The sequence below is a fragment of the Sebastes fasciatus genome, chromosome 16, assembly GCF_043250625.1.
Source record: "Sebastes fasciatus isolate fSebFas1 chromosome 16, fSebFas1.pri, whole genome shotgun sequence".
NCBI classification, from domain to species: domain Eukaryota; kingdom Metazoa; phylum Chordata; class Actinopteri; order Perciformes; family Sebastidae; genus Sebastes; species Sebastes fasciatus.
This window is the reverse complement of record NC_133810.1, coordinates 483743-505608: the sequence shown is the minus strand read 5'-3', so window position 1 is coordinate 505608 and position 21866 is coordinate 483743. Positions and strand designations below refer to the sequence as shown.

General features: G+C 47.0%; 2 protein-coding genes across 4 annotated transcripts in view; both read right to left on the bottom strand.

The window, feature by feature from the left end:
- Positions 1-14073, bottom strand: part of LOC141752421 (GTPase IMAP family member 8-like) — a 48816-nt gene extending 34743 nt beyond the window's left edge. The window contains exon 1 of the mRNA XM_074610385.1: positions 14052-14073. The gene's annotated coding sequence lies outside the window, so the exon portion shown is untranslated. The remainder of the gene's footprint in view (positions 1-14051) is intronic.
- The window catches only part of LOC141753500 (GTPase IMAP family member 1-like), a 57776-nt gene continuing 39985 nt past the window's right edge, over positions 4076-21866 (bottom strand). Inside the window, exons 2-6 of one of the 3 annotated variants that reach the window (XR_012590466.1) lie at positions 13999-14068; positions 7320-7923; positions 5814-6581; positions 5340-5438; positions 4076-5267 (exon numbers count right to left, since the gene is read on the bottom strand). Coding sequence is in view for 2 of the 3 variants with exons in the window: in XM_074612249.1 (XP_074468350.1) it covers positions 5437-5438; positions 5814-6581; positions 7320-7902 (1353 nt within the window). In the remaining variant the exon portion in view is untranslated. Of the gene's footprint in view, positions 5439-5757; positions 5775-5813; positions 6582-7319; positions 7924-13998; positions 14069-21866 lie in introns of those variants that run through there. The other 2 variants (XM_074612249.1, XM_074612250.1) reach the window with 2 other exon arrangements.

Here is a 21866-nt window from a genome sequence, read left to right as displayed (position 1 = left end):
CACGAGACACACGAGAGACCATGAGACACACGAGAGACCATGAGACACACGAGAGACCAGGAGACACACGAGAGACCATGAGACACACGAGAGACCAGGAGACACACGAGAGACCAGGAGACACACGAGAGACCATGAGACACACGAGACACACGAGAGACCAGGAGACACACGAGAGACCAGGAGACACACGAGAGACCATGAGACACACGAGAGACCATGAGACACACGAGAGACCATGAGACACACGAGACACACGAGAGACCATGAGACACACGAGAGACCATGAGACACACGAGAGACCATGAGACACACGAGAGACCAGGAGACACACGAGAGACCACGAGACACACGAGAGACCAGGAGACACACGAGAGACCAGGAGACACACGAGAGACCAGGAGACACACGAGAGACCAGGAGACACACGAGAGACCAGGAGACACACGAGAGACCAGGAGACACACGAGAGACCATGAGACACACGAGAGACCAGGAGACACACGAGAGACCACGAGACACACGAGAGACCACGAGACACACGAGAGACCAGGAGACACACGAGAGACCAGGAGACACACGAGAGACCATGAGACACACGAGAGACCAGGAGACACACGAGAGACCAGGAGACACACGAGAGACCACGAGACACACGAGAGACCAGGAGACACACGAGAGACCAGGAGACACACGAGAGACCAGGAGACACACGAGAGACCATGAGACACACGAGAGACCATGAGACACACGAGAGACCATGAGACACACGAGACACACGAGAGACCATGAGACACACGAGAGACCAGGAGACACACGAGAGACCAGGAGACACACGAGAGACCACGAGACACACGAGAGACCATGAGACACACGAGAGACCAGGAGACACACGAGAGACCACGAGACACACGAGAGACCACGAGACACACGAGAGACCACGAGACACACGAGAGACCACGAGACACACGAGAGACCACGAGACACACGAGAGACCACGAGACACACGAGAGACCACGAGACACACGAGAGACCATGAGACACACGAGAGACCAGGAGACACACGAGAGACCAGGAGACACACGAGAGACCAGGAGACACACGAGAGACCATGAGACACACGAGAGACCAGGAGACACACGAGAGACCAGGAGACACACGAGAGACCATGAGACACACGAGAGACCATGAGACACACGAGAGACCAGGAGACACACGAGAGACCAGGAGACACACGAGAGACCATGAGACACACGAGAGACCATGAGACACATGAGAGACCATGAGACACACGAGAGACCAGGAGACACACGAGAGACCAGGAGACACACGAGAGACCACGAGACACACGAGAGACCAGGAGACACACGAGAGACCATGAGACACACGAGAGACCATGAGACACACGAGAGACCATGAGACACACGAGAGACCAGGAGACACACGAGAGACCATGAGACACACGAGAGACCATGAGACACACGAGAGACCATGAGACACACGAGAGACCATGAGACACATGAGAGACCATGAGACACACGAGAGACCAGGAGACACACGAGAGACCAGGAGACACACGAGAGACCAGGAGACACACGAGAGACCATGAGACACACGAGAGACCATGAGACCACGAGAGACCAGGAGACACACGAGAGACCATGAGACCACGAGAGACCAGGAGACACACGAGAGACCATGAGACACACGAGAGACCATGAGACCACGAGAGACCAGGAGACACACGAGAGACCATGAGACCACGAGAGACCAGGAGACACACGAGAGACCATGAGACACACGAGAGACCAGGAGACACACGAGAGACCATGAGACACACGAGAGACCATGAGACACACGAGAGACCATGAGACACACGAGAGACCATGAGACACATGAGAGACCATGAGACACACGAGAGACCAGGAGACACACGAGAGACCAGGAGACACACGAGAGACCAGGAGACACACGAGAGACCAGGAGACACACGAGAGACCATGAGACCACGAGAGACCATGAGACACACGAGAGACCAGGAGACACACGAGAGACCAGGAGACACACGAGAGACCATGAGACACACGAGAGACCAGGAGACACACGAGAGACCATGAGACACACGAGAGACCATGAGACACACGAGAGACCATGAGACACACGAGAGACCATGAGACACATGAGAGACCATGAGACACACGAGAGACCAGGAGACACACGAGAGACCAGGAGACACACGAGAGACCAGGAGACACACGAGAGACCAGGAGACACACGAGAGACCATGAGACCACGAGAGACCAGGAGACACCGACCAGCAATGAGTTATACCTGAACAAGTTACTAACAGGACCTTTAATACATCCATGGTTACAACGGCTCTTCAGAAACCTCTGGGTGACGTCAGACTACGTCCAGATGTTATATACGGTCTATGTTTCTGACACGTTCTGCTCCTCGTTTATAACCGAACTCTGTGGCGACACCTTGAGACGGAAACATTCACACCTGGTGAGAATCGCTATGAACGAACACGAGTTCATCAGATGAGCTGACAATCACGTAAACAAGGCAAAAGTGAGCATGGCTCACATTCACACCCAAACTCACTGCTTGACCTCTACTAAGGTGGGGCCCTGGACTCCTAACCCCTAAACGGCACAACTACACCACACTGTCAACCATCACAGCAAATCTGAAGTTCCCAGGTTAAATAGTTTCTGAGTTCTGCTCCGGAAACGAAAGAGTGACACGCGAACGGACGTACGGACACGCGGAGCGCTATACACCCCCGACTACGTTGGGTATAATCAATACAGTAAAGAAAGTAAAGTACTGATTATGAATCATTATATAGTCAGCATGGATCAACGCTGAGATCAGAGTCCGTGAAGTAAATGTTGACAGCAGCGTTCAGGTCCAGATGAAGCTGGTCCAACATTATCAAACTTTACTTCTTTAATTAATGGAACTAAAAATAACATTTCAGTGAGCTTCACCAGTGTTCATGCACATTTATATCTTCATTGTTAGACTTTAACAACAAGTGAACTAAGAAATGTAAGTGCTGTAGACTACGAGTACTTTGACGTCGTCATTGGACAGGTATCCATTGATTACCCACAGCTGGCTTTCCACCCTCAAACATGTTTTGTTTAATAAAGAGTTTCTTCTTCTTGAAAGCATTCATTTCTCCCGAGGATACACGGAGAACGCCATGTTATCGCTGTGGTTACAGAAAAGGTTGAGAACCCCCGCTCTAAGATCTCATCACATTGTTATTAATAATAAGTTAATAATTAAATCTGCTCTGCTGCTTCAGGTCCGCTGGAGGAAAATGTTTATGTGGCGATGCACAGTCACCATGGCAACCAGAGGAAAGATGAAGAGAAGCAGGAGTCTAATTACGGTAACACACACACACACACACACACACACTCGATGCTAACAGGTGCTAACAGATGCTAACTGGTTCCACTCTCTACGGTTCCGTCATCCTGTTTCCATGGAAACACCAATCACAGAGCAGAGGGCTGTGGATGTAGAAGACGTCTTCGTGTGACAACCAATCACAGCTCACCTTGTTTTCAGCGTGCGGTGACTTACCTGGACACCACTCACCTTTAGTTTGCCGTCCGCTGTCTTCTACCGGTTGTTTAGTTTTTATATTAATAGTTTTTTATTAAAAAAATAAAGTAAACTTTGATGTCGACGTTTTAGATGATTCTGTTTTTATACAATAAAAGAACAACAATGAGATGAAAATCTTTCTGCTTTGCTTCTAAACTCTGAACGAGTCAGCTGAGATTTTAAAGCACATCAAACAGATCTTTTCAGATTCACTACTGTACGACCACGTCACTATTTACTCTTGAATAACATTTAGAACGTCTTTAATGTTTCCTTTAATAGCAAGTAGTTCATGTTGTTTGTTTTGGTACATATTAATAATGTAAAACATCTGGAGCTGTTAAATAAAGTTTATTATATTAATAACTAATCTATATTATCTAATAAATAAATAATTAGCAAAACATCTTTTAAATCAAACAATTTAATAAAAAGCAAAACTCAGTAGAGATACATGTTTCTGTTTATTCTTATGAATCAAACAAACAACAGATTATCAATATATCAGAATCATGTTGAACAAACTTAACATCTGACGTTGTATATATTGTGATTATATCATCAGTACGGGTGTAAAGGTACTTGTTATTCTATTTAACCGGTCGGTACAGGAAGTTCGGTTCGGTCCCTGACATCCTCTCGGTACGCTCTGTGACCCAAACATCCCATTATGTGTCGACTGCTCACAACCACGGAACAGAAATCTGGAGCGCGTCTTTTACCTGGAAGGTTTTGTCAGCGTACCAGATGTTCTCTATCAGCTGTAGCAGCGCTGTCTGCTGGTTGGTTTAGACCGATTTGTGTCAAACTGAAGTCCAGTTTATCTGTGGATGCACTGCAAACATTTAATGTCTGGGGATTAATTACAGAGGTCTTGATATGTACCAAACCGTGAGCCCAAAACCGAAACCGTACCAAACCGTGAGTTTTGTGTACTGTGACATCATGATCAGATACATGAGGACAATAAAAACATGTTAAACTTCATTCATGTAGAAATGTTATAAAATGAGTCAAAGTGATTTATCGATACAACAAATGACTGTTTAAGAACATTAACAGAAATGTTTAAAAACTAAATTAATTCATTACGTCTCATTCATTTTCAGTAGAAGCTCAAATCAATAACATGTAAATACAATAAAAACAAGTGTATAATCATGATTATGTGGACAGAGAGTTATAAATGATGAAGCAGTGACTCTTCTTCTGACTCAAAGTGCAGCTGATATAAACACTCAAGAGGTCAAAGGTCAAAAACAATGAATTAACTCATTACTGTCAGACTCATCTGAAAAACACAAAGTATTGTTATTAAAACAGAAAGATTAATTAACTCACTCAAATTACTGAAATAAAATCAAATATAAAACTATTAAAGTCTGTCACTGAGTAACAGAGGAGTGACGGACGATACGTCTTTAACTAATTACTATTACTTAATCCAGTAAAATACTCCTTAAATAGTTTTTATGCTAAATGGTAAATGGACTTGCAGTTATATAGTGCTTATATACAGGTTTACTAACTTATCATTTTCTTTAGTATATCTCGACCAAAAGATTAAATACAAGTATAAACCAAGCATACTTAGACTGCCCCTATTCCTGTTCCTGCTCCTGTTCCTTCTCCTGTTCCTTCTCCTGTTCCTTCTCCTGTTCCTTCTCCTGTTCCTGCTCCTTCTCCTGCTCCTTCTCCTGACCTGGTACTACCGAAATATCCTACTGCTGCTCCTACTGCTCCTCCTACTACTGCTCCTCCTAGTGCTACTAGTGCCACTACTGCTCCTTTTCCTGCTCCTGCACATCCTGCTGCTCCTGCTGCCACTACTGCTCCTTCTGCTGCTACTGCACATCCTGCTGCTCCTGCTGCCACTACTGCTCCTTCTGCTGCTACTGCACATCCTGCTGCTCCTGCTGCCACTACTGCTCCTTCTGCTGCTACTGCACATCCTGCTGCTCCTGCTGCCACTACTGCTCCTTCTGCTGCTACTGCACATCCTGCTGCTCCTGCTGCCACTACTGCTCCTTCTGCTGCTACTGCACATCCTGCTGCTCCTGCTGCCACTACTGCTCCTTCTGCTGCTACTGCACATCCTGCTGCTCCTGCTACCACTACTGCTCCTTTTCCTGCTACTGCACATCCTGCTGCTCCTGCTGCCACTACTGCTCCTTCTCCTGCACATACTGCTGCTCCTATCATTGCTCCTATCCCTATCAATGCTACTGCACATAGGCCTATACCGGCTCCAATCAATGTATAGCGTAAAACTCTTTTCCATACTTTTTCTTTTACTTTGTCATCACCACCGCTTGACTTGTTCATTTCTTCCTTCAAGAACGTCTCAACCATCCTGAACATCTCATCTGTGTAGTGTTTTCCACCATTCGCTGTGACCATCTTATCTATTTGATTCAGGAGGTTTCTAACCTGCTCTCTGCTTCTTTTGGCTCCGTTGTGAAACACACAGTATCTACCACCACACATGGAGACCAGATCTGATGCGAGTTTGTTCGACTTTATCTCATCCTCAATGCTCTGGCCTTTTAGCTCATCTCCATGAGTGAACAGCACCATGAAGTACCTCCAAGCTTCACCGTCAAACAGTTTAAGAAGTAGCTCAAACAGTATGACCTCTGCTTTGGTGATTCTGCCTATTTTGACCACGATGATGAAGGCATGTGGTCCTGGACTGGCCTCAACTATCGGCTTCTTGAGCTCCAGGTACAGCTGTTTAGGAGTCAGAACTTCATCAGTGAATCCTGGAGTGTCGACCACTGTGACCTTACGACCCTCCACCACGGCTGATTTAGAGACCGTCTCAGTACTGACTGAATTAAAACCACAGGCTGATTTAAACTGATCTGATCCCAGGATGGTGTTTCCTGATGCACTTTTTCCAGCTCCAGGTAGACCGAACAGCACGACCCTCCTGTCTCTGGAAACATCAGCTGGAAGATAGAAAACAAATGAATCAGATGAGTTTACCTTCTCATAACTACAGTCTGAAAACTGATGGAAACATCAGTCAGTAAAACATCTCCTAAACTGGAATAACCGCCTCGTGGTTAGACGCCTCCGCCAACCAGCCAAGTGTCACTTTACATCCATGTCTGTACAAAATGTCATCACTTCTTCCTGTTACACATTTGTGTTAAATTATCATAATTAGCAGATGTATTCTTGAGTTATGGCCAAAATGTGTTTTGTGAGGTCACAGTGACCTTTGACCTTTGACCACCAAAATCTACTCAGTTCATCCTTGAGTCCAAGTGGACGTTTGTGCCAATTTTGAAGAGATTCTCTGCAGGTGTTCCTGAGATATCACCTTCACAAGAATGGACAACCCAAAAACATAATGCATCCAGCCACGGCTGTCGCCGGCAAACTCTGGTTAGTGACCACGAAGACACAAGGCTGATAACATGGTTAATCTGGTGATCACCTGCCAATGGTCAAACATGTTGAGCACCAGTTTGCTCTTCACATGTGAACTCTGTGTTGTCACTGTTTGTCAACCTTTGATTAAAAGTGACTTCAGTGATAGGAGCTGTAACAACCAACACCACCAGCCTCCAGCTGTGAGGGTTCATTCCTAACTCTGATAAAGATCAGTAGCCTACATGACGTCATCCAAAACCATGACATTACTTAAAATGAATACATGTAAGAATTAGATCACACGGTACCTGGTGGATCAGGTTGTTGATGGGTTGTGAGATGGCCTGACTTCAGCAGCAACTTTCTGACTTGTTCTTCATCGTCATCCTTATTGTTGAAGAGGTGAGACGCCCCCGCAAACATTTTAACAACATCTGGAAGTTTATCTTTATCTTCAAAGATAAAATCATCCAATGACTTGTCTTCTAAAGCATCACCACCGGTGAAGAGCAGGTAACTCTCTTTCAACCCCCGGGGCCCGAGGACTCTCATAGCCGCCTTCAAAGCCTTCTGGTCCTCCTTTGTGAACCGTCCAACTCTGACCAAAACCAGAAACAGACAACGTCTGGACGACTGCAGGAGCTCCTGACACCAGCTTTCGATCTTCTTCTCTTTGTCTTTGCTGTCTAATATTCCCGGAGTGTCGACCACTGAGATCTGTTTCCCACAGACATTTCCTTTTTGTTCAGAGATTTCTTCTGTAACTGATTTCAAGGCAAGCTTTGACTCAAACGCTGGTCGTCCCAGGATGGTGTTTCCTGAAGCACTTTTACCAACTCCTGTTTTTCCAAGCAGGACGATGGTGAGATCTGGATGAAGATCTGGATTCATGACTGAGGATCAGAAAACCTGCTGGAGAAAAGGATCAGATTCAGTAAGTTACAAAGTCTTTATCTGTATTCATGGAAATCCCCTCAACTGGTTTTCACCTCGCTGATAGGAAGACACACAGAGGAAGGATTCATTGTTGGTACTCTCTGAACTTCAGCATGCTTCTACCCAGTTAGATGCTTATTACTATGAACTACAGTATGATTCACAGTAGGTTAGTAATTATGTTGTATAAATAGTGCTAAAAGAGTGAATTATTGGATCAGTATCGTCTACTGCTGTCTGGTTTAATTCAAAGACCAAAATCAATCCAAACAAACACCGTCAGGAATTAAAAAAAATCTGCATCACTCATGTTGAGTCATTGAACTACATTCTCCAGTTCCCCTTGAGTCCATAACTCCGCCTATAGACCCAACGTTAACAGTAACCACTGTCTACTGTAACCCATGACGTCAGCAGGGTCCTTCAGTTTTCACAACTAGGTGTGAAGATGTACCCATGACAAAAAGAGACTGACCTGCTAACAGCAGACAGTCGGGACAGGAAGAGGACACAAGAACCTGCCTGATATAATCCTGCTTAGCTCAGTTTGCACTGCTAACCCACAATAAACCAGATCAGTGCCAGCCCCCAGGAAGAGCGCCGGTTGTTGAGCCCAACTTTCGTAGAGGCTAAACGGCGGTACTACAACTTTCGTGTCCGTCACACCATTGGACCCAAAAACACTTTTTCCCATAGACTTCCCATTGGGAAAGAGACATCTGGAACTCAGCGGATCATTTAATTTGAGGTGAATCAACTCCCCAGTAAGAACACTCTAATAGCCCTTATTTAAATAACTAGGTCCTAAAAGTTGTAAAACGCACTAATAGCTGAATCCAAAGTTATTTCCCTTCCTCCGTTCATGTGAATGAGATCCAGACGAGGCTGGAGCGAGGGCTGGGAGGAGGAGTTAGTGAGCCATGATGACTGTGGGACGTTTGACCCCGTGACCGAGCGGACGCTACAGCGCCTGCTCCATGGACCTAATGGATGCGGAAGATCGCCAGAAGATCCAGGTAATTTTCCAGCTGGAAGTCGAGCCATTATGGCTTCAAGTTCCACTGAGCAACTCTCATAGGAATGAACGGGGCCCCGCCTCCAACGCTGGATCCAGTTCTCTTTATACCTCCATGGTTTAGTGCCAGAGACTACAACAAAGTCGGCCAACTAACTTTAAAAGCAACAGGAACAAAGCAAGTTAGCGCCGAGCTGCTAACTCTGCAGGAACAACGGACCAGAGCGACCAGTTTGCCTCCAAACTGGAACCCAGTGAGGACTTCTACTTTTGACTGGAACCACAACTTTCCCAGCCTGGCTCCTCCACCACTGATGGAATCACCAGCTAGCTCAGGAATCCCTTTCCTTCCATGGATTGGTAAATGGTTGTTGGTTGGTTGTTGGTTGGTTGTTGGTTGGTTGTTGGTTGGAATCCCCGGATGTCGTCGCTTCACTATTTGCTGTAAAATGGTATTGTTCTCTGCTTATTCTGCTTTCCTGTGCTCTACACTGCCAGCAGATCAGGTGTGGACTGTCTCCACCACCTTTATCTCTCAGCGACCTCTCTGTTGCTATCTCAGTGTAGTAGTAGTCAGTGTAACGTTACTCACTGTCTCCATCGATCAGCTGTTTAGCCTGGTCAGCTGTTAGCCACTGAACAGCTGTTAGCTTCCGTTGACTAGCGGTTAGCCTGTCCTCGCTAGCTAGTGATCCACCTGTCTTCTCTTTCCTGGATTATTCACGCTGGATTTTACCCCGACTGGACCTCCGCTGGTGTAGATACTCCTAGCTTTCGCCGACCTGTTTTGTTCCATCTTCCTGTGTGGTTCCTCTACGGCGCTGCTGTTGCCCATTCCCCGGCTCGCGGCCTACCAGCTAGTAGCTAGCCACTGCCATGTTGTTCCTAAAGTACACCACACTGTAACTCCTGGACCTCTTCTGTCACTTCTCTCCAAACTCTCTTGCTGTAATTAAATCCAACGGACTCCTGCGTCGTCCACGTTATGTGCACAGGGCTGCCCGTTGCAAGTTTGTTTACTCCGATCATGCTATTCCCACCATTCATTCTGACCGGCGCTCTGCCACACCGCTACGACGTCATCACAACAAACTCCACGTGCAATCCGGCAATCTAAGACCTCTCATCTGGGTTGACAACGTAGTTCCCCTCAATCCCTCTGCCCCAACATCTACAAATCACAACTCTGCAACCTTCATGCTACAGAATGCTCGCTCCCTAAACAATAAAGCACTTCTTATCCACGACATCATCACTGACAGGAACATTGATTTCCTCTGCCTAACAGAAACATGGCAATATCAACAGGACTTTATCTCACTTAATCAAGCCACACCCCGGTTATGTCTAAATCCAGAAACCCCGCTCCATTGGTCGGGGTGGTGGGCTGGCAGTAATCCATCGAGCTGACTTCCTGGTTAGAGAGTTTCCTGTAACAACGGTCACCTCTCTGGAATGTGTTGCTTTCTCTCTGGCTGGATCCCAACACCTCCAGGTTGTCCTCATTTACCCCCCCCCAAAGCCTCCACTACATTCATGTTGGAGCTCTCTGAGCTACTCACCTCTGTCTGCTCCAGGTCTCCATCTACACTCCTCATAGGAGATTTCAACATTCATGTGGACTCCCCCAACTGCACGTTTGCCTCTGACTTCCTCTCACTACTGGACTGCTTTAATATCACACAACATGTCCAAGGTCCCACCCACACCAAAGGTCACACACTGGACCTGGTATGCTCCACTGGCACAACTCCCTCAGACCTGCAGTGCTCGGACCTAGCCATCTCCGACCATCATGCCGTCCTTTTCACCATTGCTGTCCCTCTGCCCAAGCTGTGCACAAATCGCACCATCACGTTCAGGAACATCAAGGCAGTGAGCACACCAGCCCTAACAGACCTGTTAGCTACCCATCTGGCCTCTGATCCCCCTGACATCATGGTTGATGGCCTGGTAGCCCACTTCAACACTGATCTTTCCCTCAGCCTGGACTCTCTAGCCCAAAACCCTGACTTCCTCCTTCACACATCCTGCTCCTTGGTTCACTCCTGAACTCCGCTCCATGAAGGCTTCCGGTCGTCGACTGAAGAGGCTCTACAGCCGGTCCGGCTTCACCGTCCACCTGGAGGCCTACAAAGACCACGTCAGTTCCTACAAGGAAGTTCTCTCACAAACCAAATCACAATATTACTCCACCCTCATCGGTAACCAGCAAAACCACCCGAGAATGCTGTTCTCCACCATCAACCGCCTGCTCCGCCCCATTGCCTCATGGTTGTGGCCCCTGAGGCACTGCTCCGGGAGGTTGGAGATCTCCTCCTGGACGTGGATGGCAGCTCCATCTGCCCATCCTCTGAGGTCCTCAACATAGGCGTCATCCTGGACTCCACCCTCTCATTTCAGTCACACATCAAATCCATCACTAAATCCGCCTTCTACCACCTCAAAAACATTTCCCACCTCCGGCCATCACTCTCTGACTCCGTGACTAAGAGCCTCATTCACGCCTTCATCACCTCCCACCTGGACTACTGCAATGGAGTCCGGTCCGGGGTACCCAGCAAAGCCCTGGACCGGCTCCAGTACATCCAGAACTCAGCTGCCAGGGTATCTGACCCGCACTAGGCTCTGGTAGCACATCACCCCGACACTCATCCACCTTCACTGGCTTCCAATCAAGTCCTACATCACCTATAAACTCCTCCTTCTCACATACAAATCCCTCCATGCCCCCCAGTACCTAACCCACCTTCTCCACCCCTACACCCCGTCATGGAAACTACGATCCTCCGACACTGGTCTGCTCTCCAGTCTCTTAATGTTCACTGAGTTTTACTGTTGTGATATTGTTGTGGTCAGGATATTTGGGGAGCTTTTTCAGTTACACTTTTTCAGATACCTACAAATTCGCAGCTTCATGTCTTCAAATATCATCAATTCCCTTCACAACCGCTAGACACGCTCCTAGACTCAATCAATGACATCACATCATCCAGAAAGGGAAAGATAGGTGACATGTATTCCTTATTAATGAGAAAAAACATGACAAGTCTTAACTCCCTTAAAGATCAGTGGGAGGATGACCTGGGTATTGACATTTCAGACACTATCTGGTCAAAGATGATGAGGGGAATATATTCATCTTCCATATGTATGAGACATACTGTCATGCAGTTTAAAATGTTCCACCGACTGCACTGGACCAAAGTTAAACTATCCCAATTCAAATCCGATATAGACCCCATGTGTGACCGCTGCAAGCAGAGCCAGGCCACTCTAATTCACATGTTTTGGGATTGTCCTAAATTATCTAATTTTTGGCAATTAATTTTCAACATGCTTTCCAAAACTACCGACAAATCCTTAGAACCATCAGCCTGTCTTGCTTTGTTTGGGGTGGTACCAGAAAATTTCACGTTAAACAACAATTAACTAAACCTTCTATCTTTTGCTACGCTGGTGGCCAGACGACACATTTTGATTAGATGGAAAGATTGCAACCCTCCAACATTTGCACAATGGCTTAGAGACATTTTATATTTTATTAAGTTGGAGAAAATTCGGTATACTATGAAAGGGTCAGCCGACAAGCTTTCATTGATTTGGCAGCCATTTCTTAGTCAGGTTGATTCCTTAGACTCAGATAACTTTGTGGCTGATTAAAACTTGATGTATGTGTGTGTGTATGTATGTGTATATGTATGTATGTATGTATATGTATATGTATATTTGACCAGGAATATTTCAAAGGAAACATGAGAAGGACCCCTGATTTGTCTTTGTGTTCAACTCTTCGGCTTAACTCCTGTGTTTGTTTGATGCATGTCAGTGCCCTAGATGATAGGGTGTAATGTCCTAGACCTCTAACAATTTATCATATATTATTATTTTTTTTGAGTGCCCTCTGGGTATTGTTATGGGTGGGTGGGGGTGGGGTGGATATCTATCAGTCCAAACATGTTTGTGCAATGGATTGTCAGAGTTGTATTAACAATAATAATAAACTCTGTTTAAAAAACAAACAAAGTATATTTGGGGAGCTGGCTTCACTGCATTGGATGTGTTTAGTTCATGCTCCACAGACAAAGAGTCTTGCATGCTAACAATCCATCTTTTCTGACCCACCTCACTATCCGACACATATTACGATCTCGTACATCAACTGTGAATTGGTTTACTGCGACATATCGCGTTACCTTGACGATGCCAATTGTGGGTTTTTATTTTACTGTGTATTAGAACGTCTTCCAGGTTCTGGCCTTACGAGACTATAGAGGTCAATGGCAAAACATCTACCTGCTTCATTAAGAGAACTGGTTAATGAATAAACCAGGTGTGTTATAGTCTAATGCTTGTTTTTATGTACCATCTTAAATCCTTGATGTTAATGTTTCTGTGTAGATTAAAATATACCAGGCTGAACACCCATGTCCTCCTTGCTTATTCTGACTTACAGGAAGTGTTCATATAGTCTCACAGAGAGCCCTCAAGGACTTGATGGTGTGACAGAAGGACGACGCTGAGAACTGACGTATTACTGCAGAGGTGGAGGAGTGGTCGCTCCATCATACAGGAAAATAACATTACAAAGAGCTTTAGAGGGAAAACTCTAATTCAGTACAGATACAATACAGAGAAAGTCAGACTAATCCTAGTAGAGTAAAACACCCTACAATAAGATAAAGAGTTAAACACAAAACAAACTAGAAGTGGAAGAATAAAACATCCTAAACTAACCTCAACCTGGTTTCTTATGAACTTCTAGTGAATCTGATTTCTCTTTAAAACTTCTGATAAATTCAAACAATCAGCTGGTTCCTCCATCAGATCACCAAATCACAGTCAAAAGTGAAAGTAACAGACACACCCCAGTATGTTCTTACTAGGAAATGAAGAAAACATAGTAAAACATACTGATGTGTATATATATGTATATATATATATATATATATATATATGTATAATGTAAACATGCTGTATTCACACCTGCTCAGGTGTGAAAAGATCATCTACTGAACTAAAAACAACAAACTCACCATAAACAGGAGCTGAGTGGACGATGACTCTTCTCTTCTCTCTCTGAGCAGAAATGCGCAGCACGATGACCTTTCAAAATAAAAGCACAACATCTAACACTGAGTACTGGTCAAATAAAAGCCCTCCTGCTCCTCTATAAAATAATAAAACCTTTACTCAGAGTACACAGAGCTCCTATTCTCTACATCATACAACTGATTATCAGTTAGACATAAACACTACCTGCTAGAAATAAGAGAAGAGACTAAACTCTGATTTAACAAACACTACTGACAGGAAACCAGTCTGGAGTCCCACTGGAACCAGTCTGAAGTCCCACTGGAACCAGTCTGAAGTCCCACTGGAACCAGCCTGAAGTCCCACTGGAACCAGTCTGAAGTCCCACTGGAACCAGTCTGGAGTCCCACTGGAACCAGTCTGAAGTCCCACTGGAACCAGTCTGAAGTCCCACTGGAACCAGCCTGAAGTCCCACTGGAACCAGCCTGAAGTCCCACTGGAACCATTCTGAAGTCCCACTGGAACCAGTCTGGAGTCCCACTGGAACCATCCTGAAGTCCCACTGGAACCAGTCTGGAGTCCCACTGGAACCAGTCTGAAGTCCCACTGGAACCATTCTGAAGTCCCACTGGAACCATCCTGAAGTCCCACTGGAACCAGTCTGGAGTCCCACTGGAACCAGTCTGAAGTCCCACTGGAACCAGTCTGGAGTCCCACTGGAACCAGTCTGAAGTCCCACTGGAACCAGTCTGAAGTCCCACTGGAACCAGTCTGAAGTCCCACTGGAACCAGTCTGAAGTCCCACTGGAACCAGCCTGAAGTCCCACTGGAACCAGCCTGAAGTCCCACTGGAACCAGCCTGAAGTCCCACTGGAACCAGTCTGAAGTCCCACTGGAACCATCCTGAAGTCCCACTGGAACCAGTCTGGAGTCCCACTGGAACCAGTCTGAAGTCCCACTGGAACCAGTCTGGAGTCCCACTGGAACCAGTCTGAAGTCCCACTGGAACCAGTCTGAAGTCCCACTGGAACCAGTCTGAAGTCCTACTGGAACCAGTCTGAAGTCCCACTGGAACCAGCCTGAAGTCCCACTGGAACCAGCCTGAAGTCCCACTGGAACCAGTCTGGAGTCCCACTGGAACCAGTCTGAAGTCCCACTGGAACCAGTCTGAAGTCCTACTGGAACCAGTCTGAAGTCCTACTGGAACCAGTCTGAAGTCCCACTGGATCCAGTCTGAAGTCCCACTGGAACCAGCCTGAAGTCCCACTGGAACCAGCCTGAAGTCCTACTGGAACCAGCCTGAAGTCCCACTGGAACCAGTCTGAAGTCCTACTGGAACCAGCCTGAAGTCCTACTGGAACCAGTCTGGAGTCCTACTGGAACCAGCCTGAAGTCCTACTGGAACCAGCCTGAAGTCCCACTGGAACCAGCCTGAAGTCCCACTGGAACCAGTCTGAAGTCCTACTGGAACCAGCCTGAAGTCCCACTGGAACCAGTCTGAAATCCTACTGGAACCAGCCTGAAGTCCTACTGGAACCAGTCTGGAGTCCCACTGGAACCAGCCTGAAGTCCTACTGGAACCAGTCTGGAGTCCCACTGGAACCAGTCTGAAGTCCTACTGGAACCAGCCTGAAGTCCAGTCTGAAGTCCCACTGGAACCAGTCTGAAGTCCTACTGGAACCAGCCTGAAGTCCAGTCTGAAGTCCCACTGGAACCAGTCTGAAGTCCCACTGGAACCAGTCTGAAGTCCCACTGGAACCAGCCTGAAGTCCAGTCTGAAGTCCCACTGGAACCAGTCTGAAGTCCAGTCTGAAGTCCCACTGGAATCAGTCTGAAGTCCCACTGGAACCAGTCTGAAGTCCCACTGGAACCAGCCTGAAGTCCCACTGGAACCAGCCTGAAGTCCAGTCTGAAGTCCCACTGGAACCAGTCTGAAGTCCCACTGGAACCAGTCTGAAGTCCAGTCTGAAGTCCCTATGGAACCAGTCTGAAGTCCAATCTGAAGTCCCACTGGAACCAGTCTGAAGTCCAGTCTGAAGTCCCACTGGAACCAGTCTGAAGTCCTACTGGAACCAGCCTGAAGTCCCACTGGAACCAGTCTGAAATCCTACTGGAACCAGCCTGAAGTCCTACTGGAACCAGTCTGGAGTCCCACTGGAACCAGCCTGAAGTCCTACTGGAACCAGTCTGGAGTCCCACTGGAACCAGTCTGAAGTCCTACTGGAACCAGCCTGAAGTCCAGTCTGAAGTCCCACTGGAACCAGTCTGAAGTCCTACTGGAACCAGCCTGAAGTCCAGTCTGAAGTCCCACTGGAACCAGTCTGAAGTCCCACTGGAACCAGTCTGAAGTCCCACTGGAACCAGCCTGAAGTCCAGTCTGAAGTCCCACTGGAACCAGTCTGAAGTCCAGTCTGAAGTCCCACTGGAATCAGTCTGAAGTCCCACTGGAACCAGTCTGAAGTCCCACTGGAACCAGCCTGAAGTCCAGTCTGAAGTCCCACTGGAACCAGTCTGAAGTCCCACTGGAACCAGTCTGAAGTCCAGTCTGAAGTCCCTATGGAACCAGTCTGAAGTCCAATCTGAAGTCCCACTGGAACCAGTCTGAAGTCCAGTCTGAAGTCCCACTGGAACCAGTCTGAAGTCCGATCTGAAGTCCCACTGGAACCAGTCTGAAGTCCGATCTGAAGTCCCACTGGAACCAGTCTGAAGTCCCACTGGAACCAGTCCTAAGTGGAACCAGTCTGAAGTCCCACTGGAGTCCCACTGGAACCAGTCTGAAGTCCCACTGGAACCAGTCTGAAGTCCCACTGGAACCAGTCTGAAGTCCTACTGGTCCCACTGGAACCAGTCTGAAGTCCCACTGGAACCAGCCTGAAGTCCAGTCTGAAGTCCCACTGGAACCAGTCTGAAGTCCCACTGGAACCAGTCTGAAGTCCAGTCTGAAGTCCCACTGGAACCAGTCTGAAGTCCAGTCTGAAGTCCCACTGGAACCAGTCTGAAGTCCTACTGGAACCAGCCTGAAGTCCCACTGGAACCAGTCTGAAGTCCAGTCTGAAGTCCCACTGGAACCAGTCTGAAGTCCAGTCTGAAGTCCCACTGGAACCAGTCTGAAGTCCAGTCTGAAGTCCCACTGGAACCAGTCTGAAGTCCAATCTGAAGTCCCACTGGAACCAGTCTGAAGTCCAGTCTGAAGTCCCACTGGAACCAGTCTGAAGTCCTACTGGAACCAGCCTGAAGTCCCACTGGAACCAGTCTGAAATCCTACTGGAACCAGCCTGAAGTCCTACTGGAACCAGTCTGGAGTCCCACTGGAACCAGCCTGAAGTCCTACTGGAACCAGTCTGGAGTCCCACTGGAACCAGTCTGAAGTCCTACTGGAACCAGCCTGAAGTCCAGTCTGAAGTCCCACTGGAACCAGTCTGAAGTCCTACTGGAACCAGCCTGAAGTCCAGTCTGAAGTCCCACTGGAACCAGTCTGAAGTCCCACTGGAACCAGTCTGAAGTCCCACTGGAACCAGCCTGAATTCCAGTCTGAAGTCCCACTGGAACCAGTCTGAAGTCCAGTCTGAAGTCCCACTGGAATCAGTCTGAAGTCCCACTGGAACCAGTCTGAAGTCCCACTGGAACCAGCCTGAAGTCCAGTCTGAAGTCCCACTGGAACCAGTCTGAAGTCCCACTGGAACCAGTCTGAAGTCCAGTCTGAAGTCCCTATGGAACCAGTCTGAAGTCCAATCTGAAGTCCCACTGGAACCAGTCTGAAGTCCAGTCTGAAGTCCCACTGGAACCAGTCTGAAGTCCGATCTGAAGTCCCACTGGAACCAGTCTGAAGTCCGATCTGAAGTCCCACTGGAACCAGTCTGAAGTCCCACTGGAACCAGTCCTAAGTGGAACCAGTCTGAAGTCCCACTGGAGTCCCACTGGAACCAGTCTGAAGTCCCACTGGAACCAGTCTGAAGTCCCACTGGAACCAGCCTGACGTCCCACTGGAGTCCCACTGGAACCAGTCTGAAGTCCCACTGGAGTCCCACTGGAACCAGTCTGAAGTCCCACTGGAACCAGTCTGAAGTCCCACTGGAACCAGTCTGAAGTCCCACTGGAACCAGCCTGAAGTCCCACTGGAACCAGTCTGAAGTCCCACTGGAACCATCCTGAAGTCCCACTGGAGTCCCACTGGAACCAGTCTGAAGTCCTACTGGAACCAGTCTGAAGTCCCACTGGAACCAGTCTAAAGTCCCACTGGAACCAGTCTGAAGTCCCACTGGAACCAGCCTGAAGTCCCACTGGAACCAGTCTGAAGTCCCACTGGAACCAGTCTGAAGTCCCACTGGAACCAGCCTGAAGTCCCACTGGAACCAGTCTGAAGTCCAGCCTGAAGTCCCACTGGAACCAGTCTGAAGTCCCACTGGAACCAGCCTGAAGTCCAGTCTGAAGTCCCACTGGAACCAGTCTGAAGTCCCACTGGAATCAGCCTGAAGTCCAGTCTGAAGTCCCACTGGAACCAGTCTGAAGTCCCACTGGAACCAGTCTGAAGGCCCACTGGAACCAGTCTGAAGTCCAGCCTGAAGTCCCACTGGAACCAGTCTGAAGTCCCACTGGAACCAGTCTAAAGTCCCACTGGAACCAGCCTGAAGTCCAATCTGAAGGCCCACTGGAACCAGTCTGAAGTCCCACTGGAACCAGTCTGAAGTCCCACTGGAACCAGTCTGAAGTCCCACTGGAACCAGTCTGAAGTCCCACTGGAGTCCCACTGGAACCAGTCTTAAGTGGAACCAGTCTGAAGTGGAACCAGTCTGAAGTGGAACCAGTCTGAAGTGGAACCAGCCTGAAGTCCCACTGGAACCAGTCTGAAGTCCCACTGGAACCAGTCTTAAGTGGAACCAGTCTGAAGTGGAACCAGTCGGGTGGTGCATTAAATCAGTGATTGTGATGGTAGATGCTAATAATGCTAACTATAACCACCCATAATGATGTCATCATTAACTGACTAACTAACGTTTTGAACCCGGCTGTAATATTTACAACAGGAGTCTCTGATTTAACTCTTTCCTTTTGTTCCGTTCTCACACAGTTTATCTACGACCTAAAAATCACAAGTTGTGTTGAAGAAATTAGTGGCATTCAAACAAATATGCGTTAACGAGTTATCTTTGATTCAATTCAATTCAATTCAATTTGTTTTTGTATAGCGTCAAATCACAACAGAAGTTATCTCAAGACGCTTTATATAAAGAGCAGGTCTATGACCGGACATGTTTGATGACCCTAGTATGTATTTATGTATATGTACATAGATACATACATACATACATATACAGAACATGTATATGTATACACATACCTACATATATATTTAAATACGTACTTTATGTGTAAATATATATATATACAGTGTATATAGTATACTGTGTGTGTGTGTATGAATAAAGTGTACTACGCTGCCCTAACTAGAGGTAATGGTGAGAATAAGTGAACAGTCACATTAAACCTGTAAACTGCCATCAGTCAGTAGAACTCAAACTGTTCAGACTTCAGACTCCTGTTGAAATACTTGTGTTTCTCTTTGTGTGTCTGACTTTTATTTTGAAGAGTAGGACCAGAATCCACCCAGCTTCTTTTTTTATGTCTGCATGAACTCAGACGTCCATTTTGTTTGTTCGATCTGTTAAATGAATTTAAGATGGTGTCTCTTAACTCTGCTTTCACTTTCCCTCAACGAAGGTCAGGTTACGGTTACCACTCCAGAACATGTTGTGCATTAATGGGAATTAAACTGAGAACTAATCAAACAGAAAGTACACAATAAAACACAACTAGTGAATATATACACTCACCGGTCACTTTATTAGGCACACCTGTTCCATTGCTTGTTAACACAAATAGCTAATCATCAATCACATGGCAGCAACTCAATGCATTACGTCATCTAGACGTGGTGAAGACGACTTGCTGAAGTTCAAACCGAGCATCAGAATGGGGAAGAAAGGGGATTTAAGTGACTTTGAACGTGGCATGGTTGTTGGTGCCAGACGGGCTGGTCTGAGTATTAAACTGCTGATCTACTGGGATTTACACCACAACCATCTCTAGGGTTTACAGAGAATGGTCCCAACAAGAGAACAGATCCAGTGAAATGCCTTGTTGATGTCAGAGGTCAGAGGAGAATGGGCAGAGTGGTTGGAGATGATAGAAAGGCAACAGGAACTCAAATAACCACTCGTTACAACCAAGGTATGCAGAATACCATCTCTGAACACACAACACGTCCAACCTGGAAGCAGATGAAGACCACCCGGTACTAGCAAGGTGTACCTAATAAAGAGGAGACCACCCGGTACTAGCAAGGTGTACCTAATAAAGAGGATACCACCTGGTACTAGCAAGGTGTACCTAATAAAGAGGAGACCACCTGGTACTAGCAAGGTGTACCTAATAAAGAGGATACCACCCGGTACTAGCAAGGTGTACCTAATAAAGAGGATACCACCCGGTACTAGCAAGGTGTACCTAATAAAGAGGATACCACCTGGTACTAGCAAGGTGTACCTAATAAAGAGGATACCACCTGGTACTAACAAGGTGTACCTAATAAAGAGGAGACCACCCGGTACTAGCAAGGTGTACCTAATAAAGAGGACACCACCTGGTACTAGCAAGGTGTACCTAATAAAGAGGATACCACCCGGTACTAGCAAGGTGTACCTAATAAAGAGGACACCACCTGGTACTAACAAGGTGTACCTAATAAAGAGGATACCACCCGGTACTAGCAAGGTGTACCTAATAAAGAGGACACCACCTGGTACTAGCAAGGTGTACCTAATAAAGAGGATACCACCTGGTACTAACAAGGTGTACCTAATAAAGAGGATACCACCTGGTACTAGCAAGGTGTACCTAATAAAGAGGACACCACCTGGTACTAGCAAGGTGTACCTAATAAAGAGGATACCACCTGGTACTAACAAGGTGTACCTAATAAAGAGGATACCACCTGGTACTAGCAAGGTGTACCTAATAAAGAGGAGACCACCCGGTACTAGCAAGGTGTACCTAATAAAGAGGATACCACCCGGTACTAGCAAGGTGTACCTAATAAAGAGGATACCACCCGGTACTAGCAAGGTGTACCTAATAAAGAGGATACCACCCGGTACTAGCAAGGTGTACCTAATAAAGAGGATACCACCCGGTACTAGCAAGGTGTACCTAATAAAGAGGATACCACCCGGTACTAGCAAGGTGTACCTAATAAAGAGGATACCACCCGGTACTAGCAAGGTGTACCTAATAAAGAGGATACCACCCGGTACTAGCAAGGTGTACCTAATAAAGAGGACACCACCTGGTACTAGCAAGGTGTACCTAATAAAGAGGACACCACCTGGTACTAACAAGGTGTACCTAATAAAGAGGATACCACCTGGTACTAGCAAGGTGTACCTAATAAAGAGGATACCACCTGGTACTAGCAAGGTGTACCTAATAAAGAGGACACCACCTGGTACTAGCAAGGTGTACCTAATAAAGAGGATACCACCTGGTACTAGCAAGGTGTACCTAATAAAGAGGACACCACCTGGTACTAGCAAGGTGTACCTAATAAAGAGGACACCACCTGGTACTAGCAAGGTGTACCTAATAAAGAGGACACCACCTGGTACTAGCAAGGTGTACCTAATAAAGAGGACACCACCTGGTACTAGCAAGGTGTACCTAATAAAGAGGATACCACCTGGTACTAGCAAGGTGTACCTAATAAAGAGAATACCACCTGGTACTAGCAAGGTGTACCTAATAAAGAGGATACCACCCGGTACTAGCAAGGTGTACCTAATAAAGAGGATACCACCTGGTACTAGCAAGGTGTAC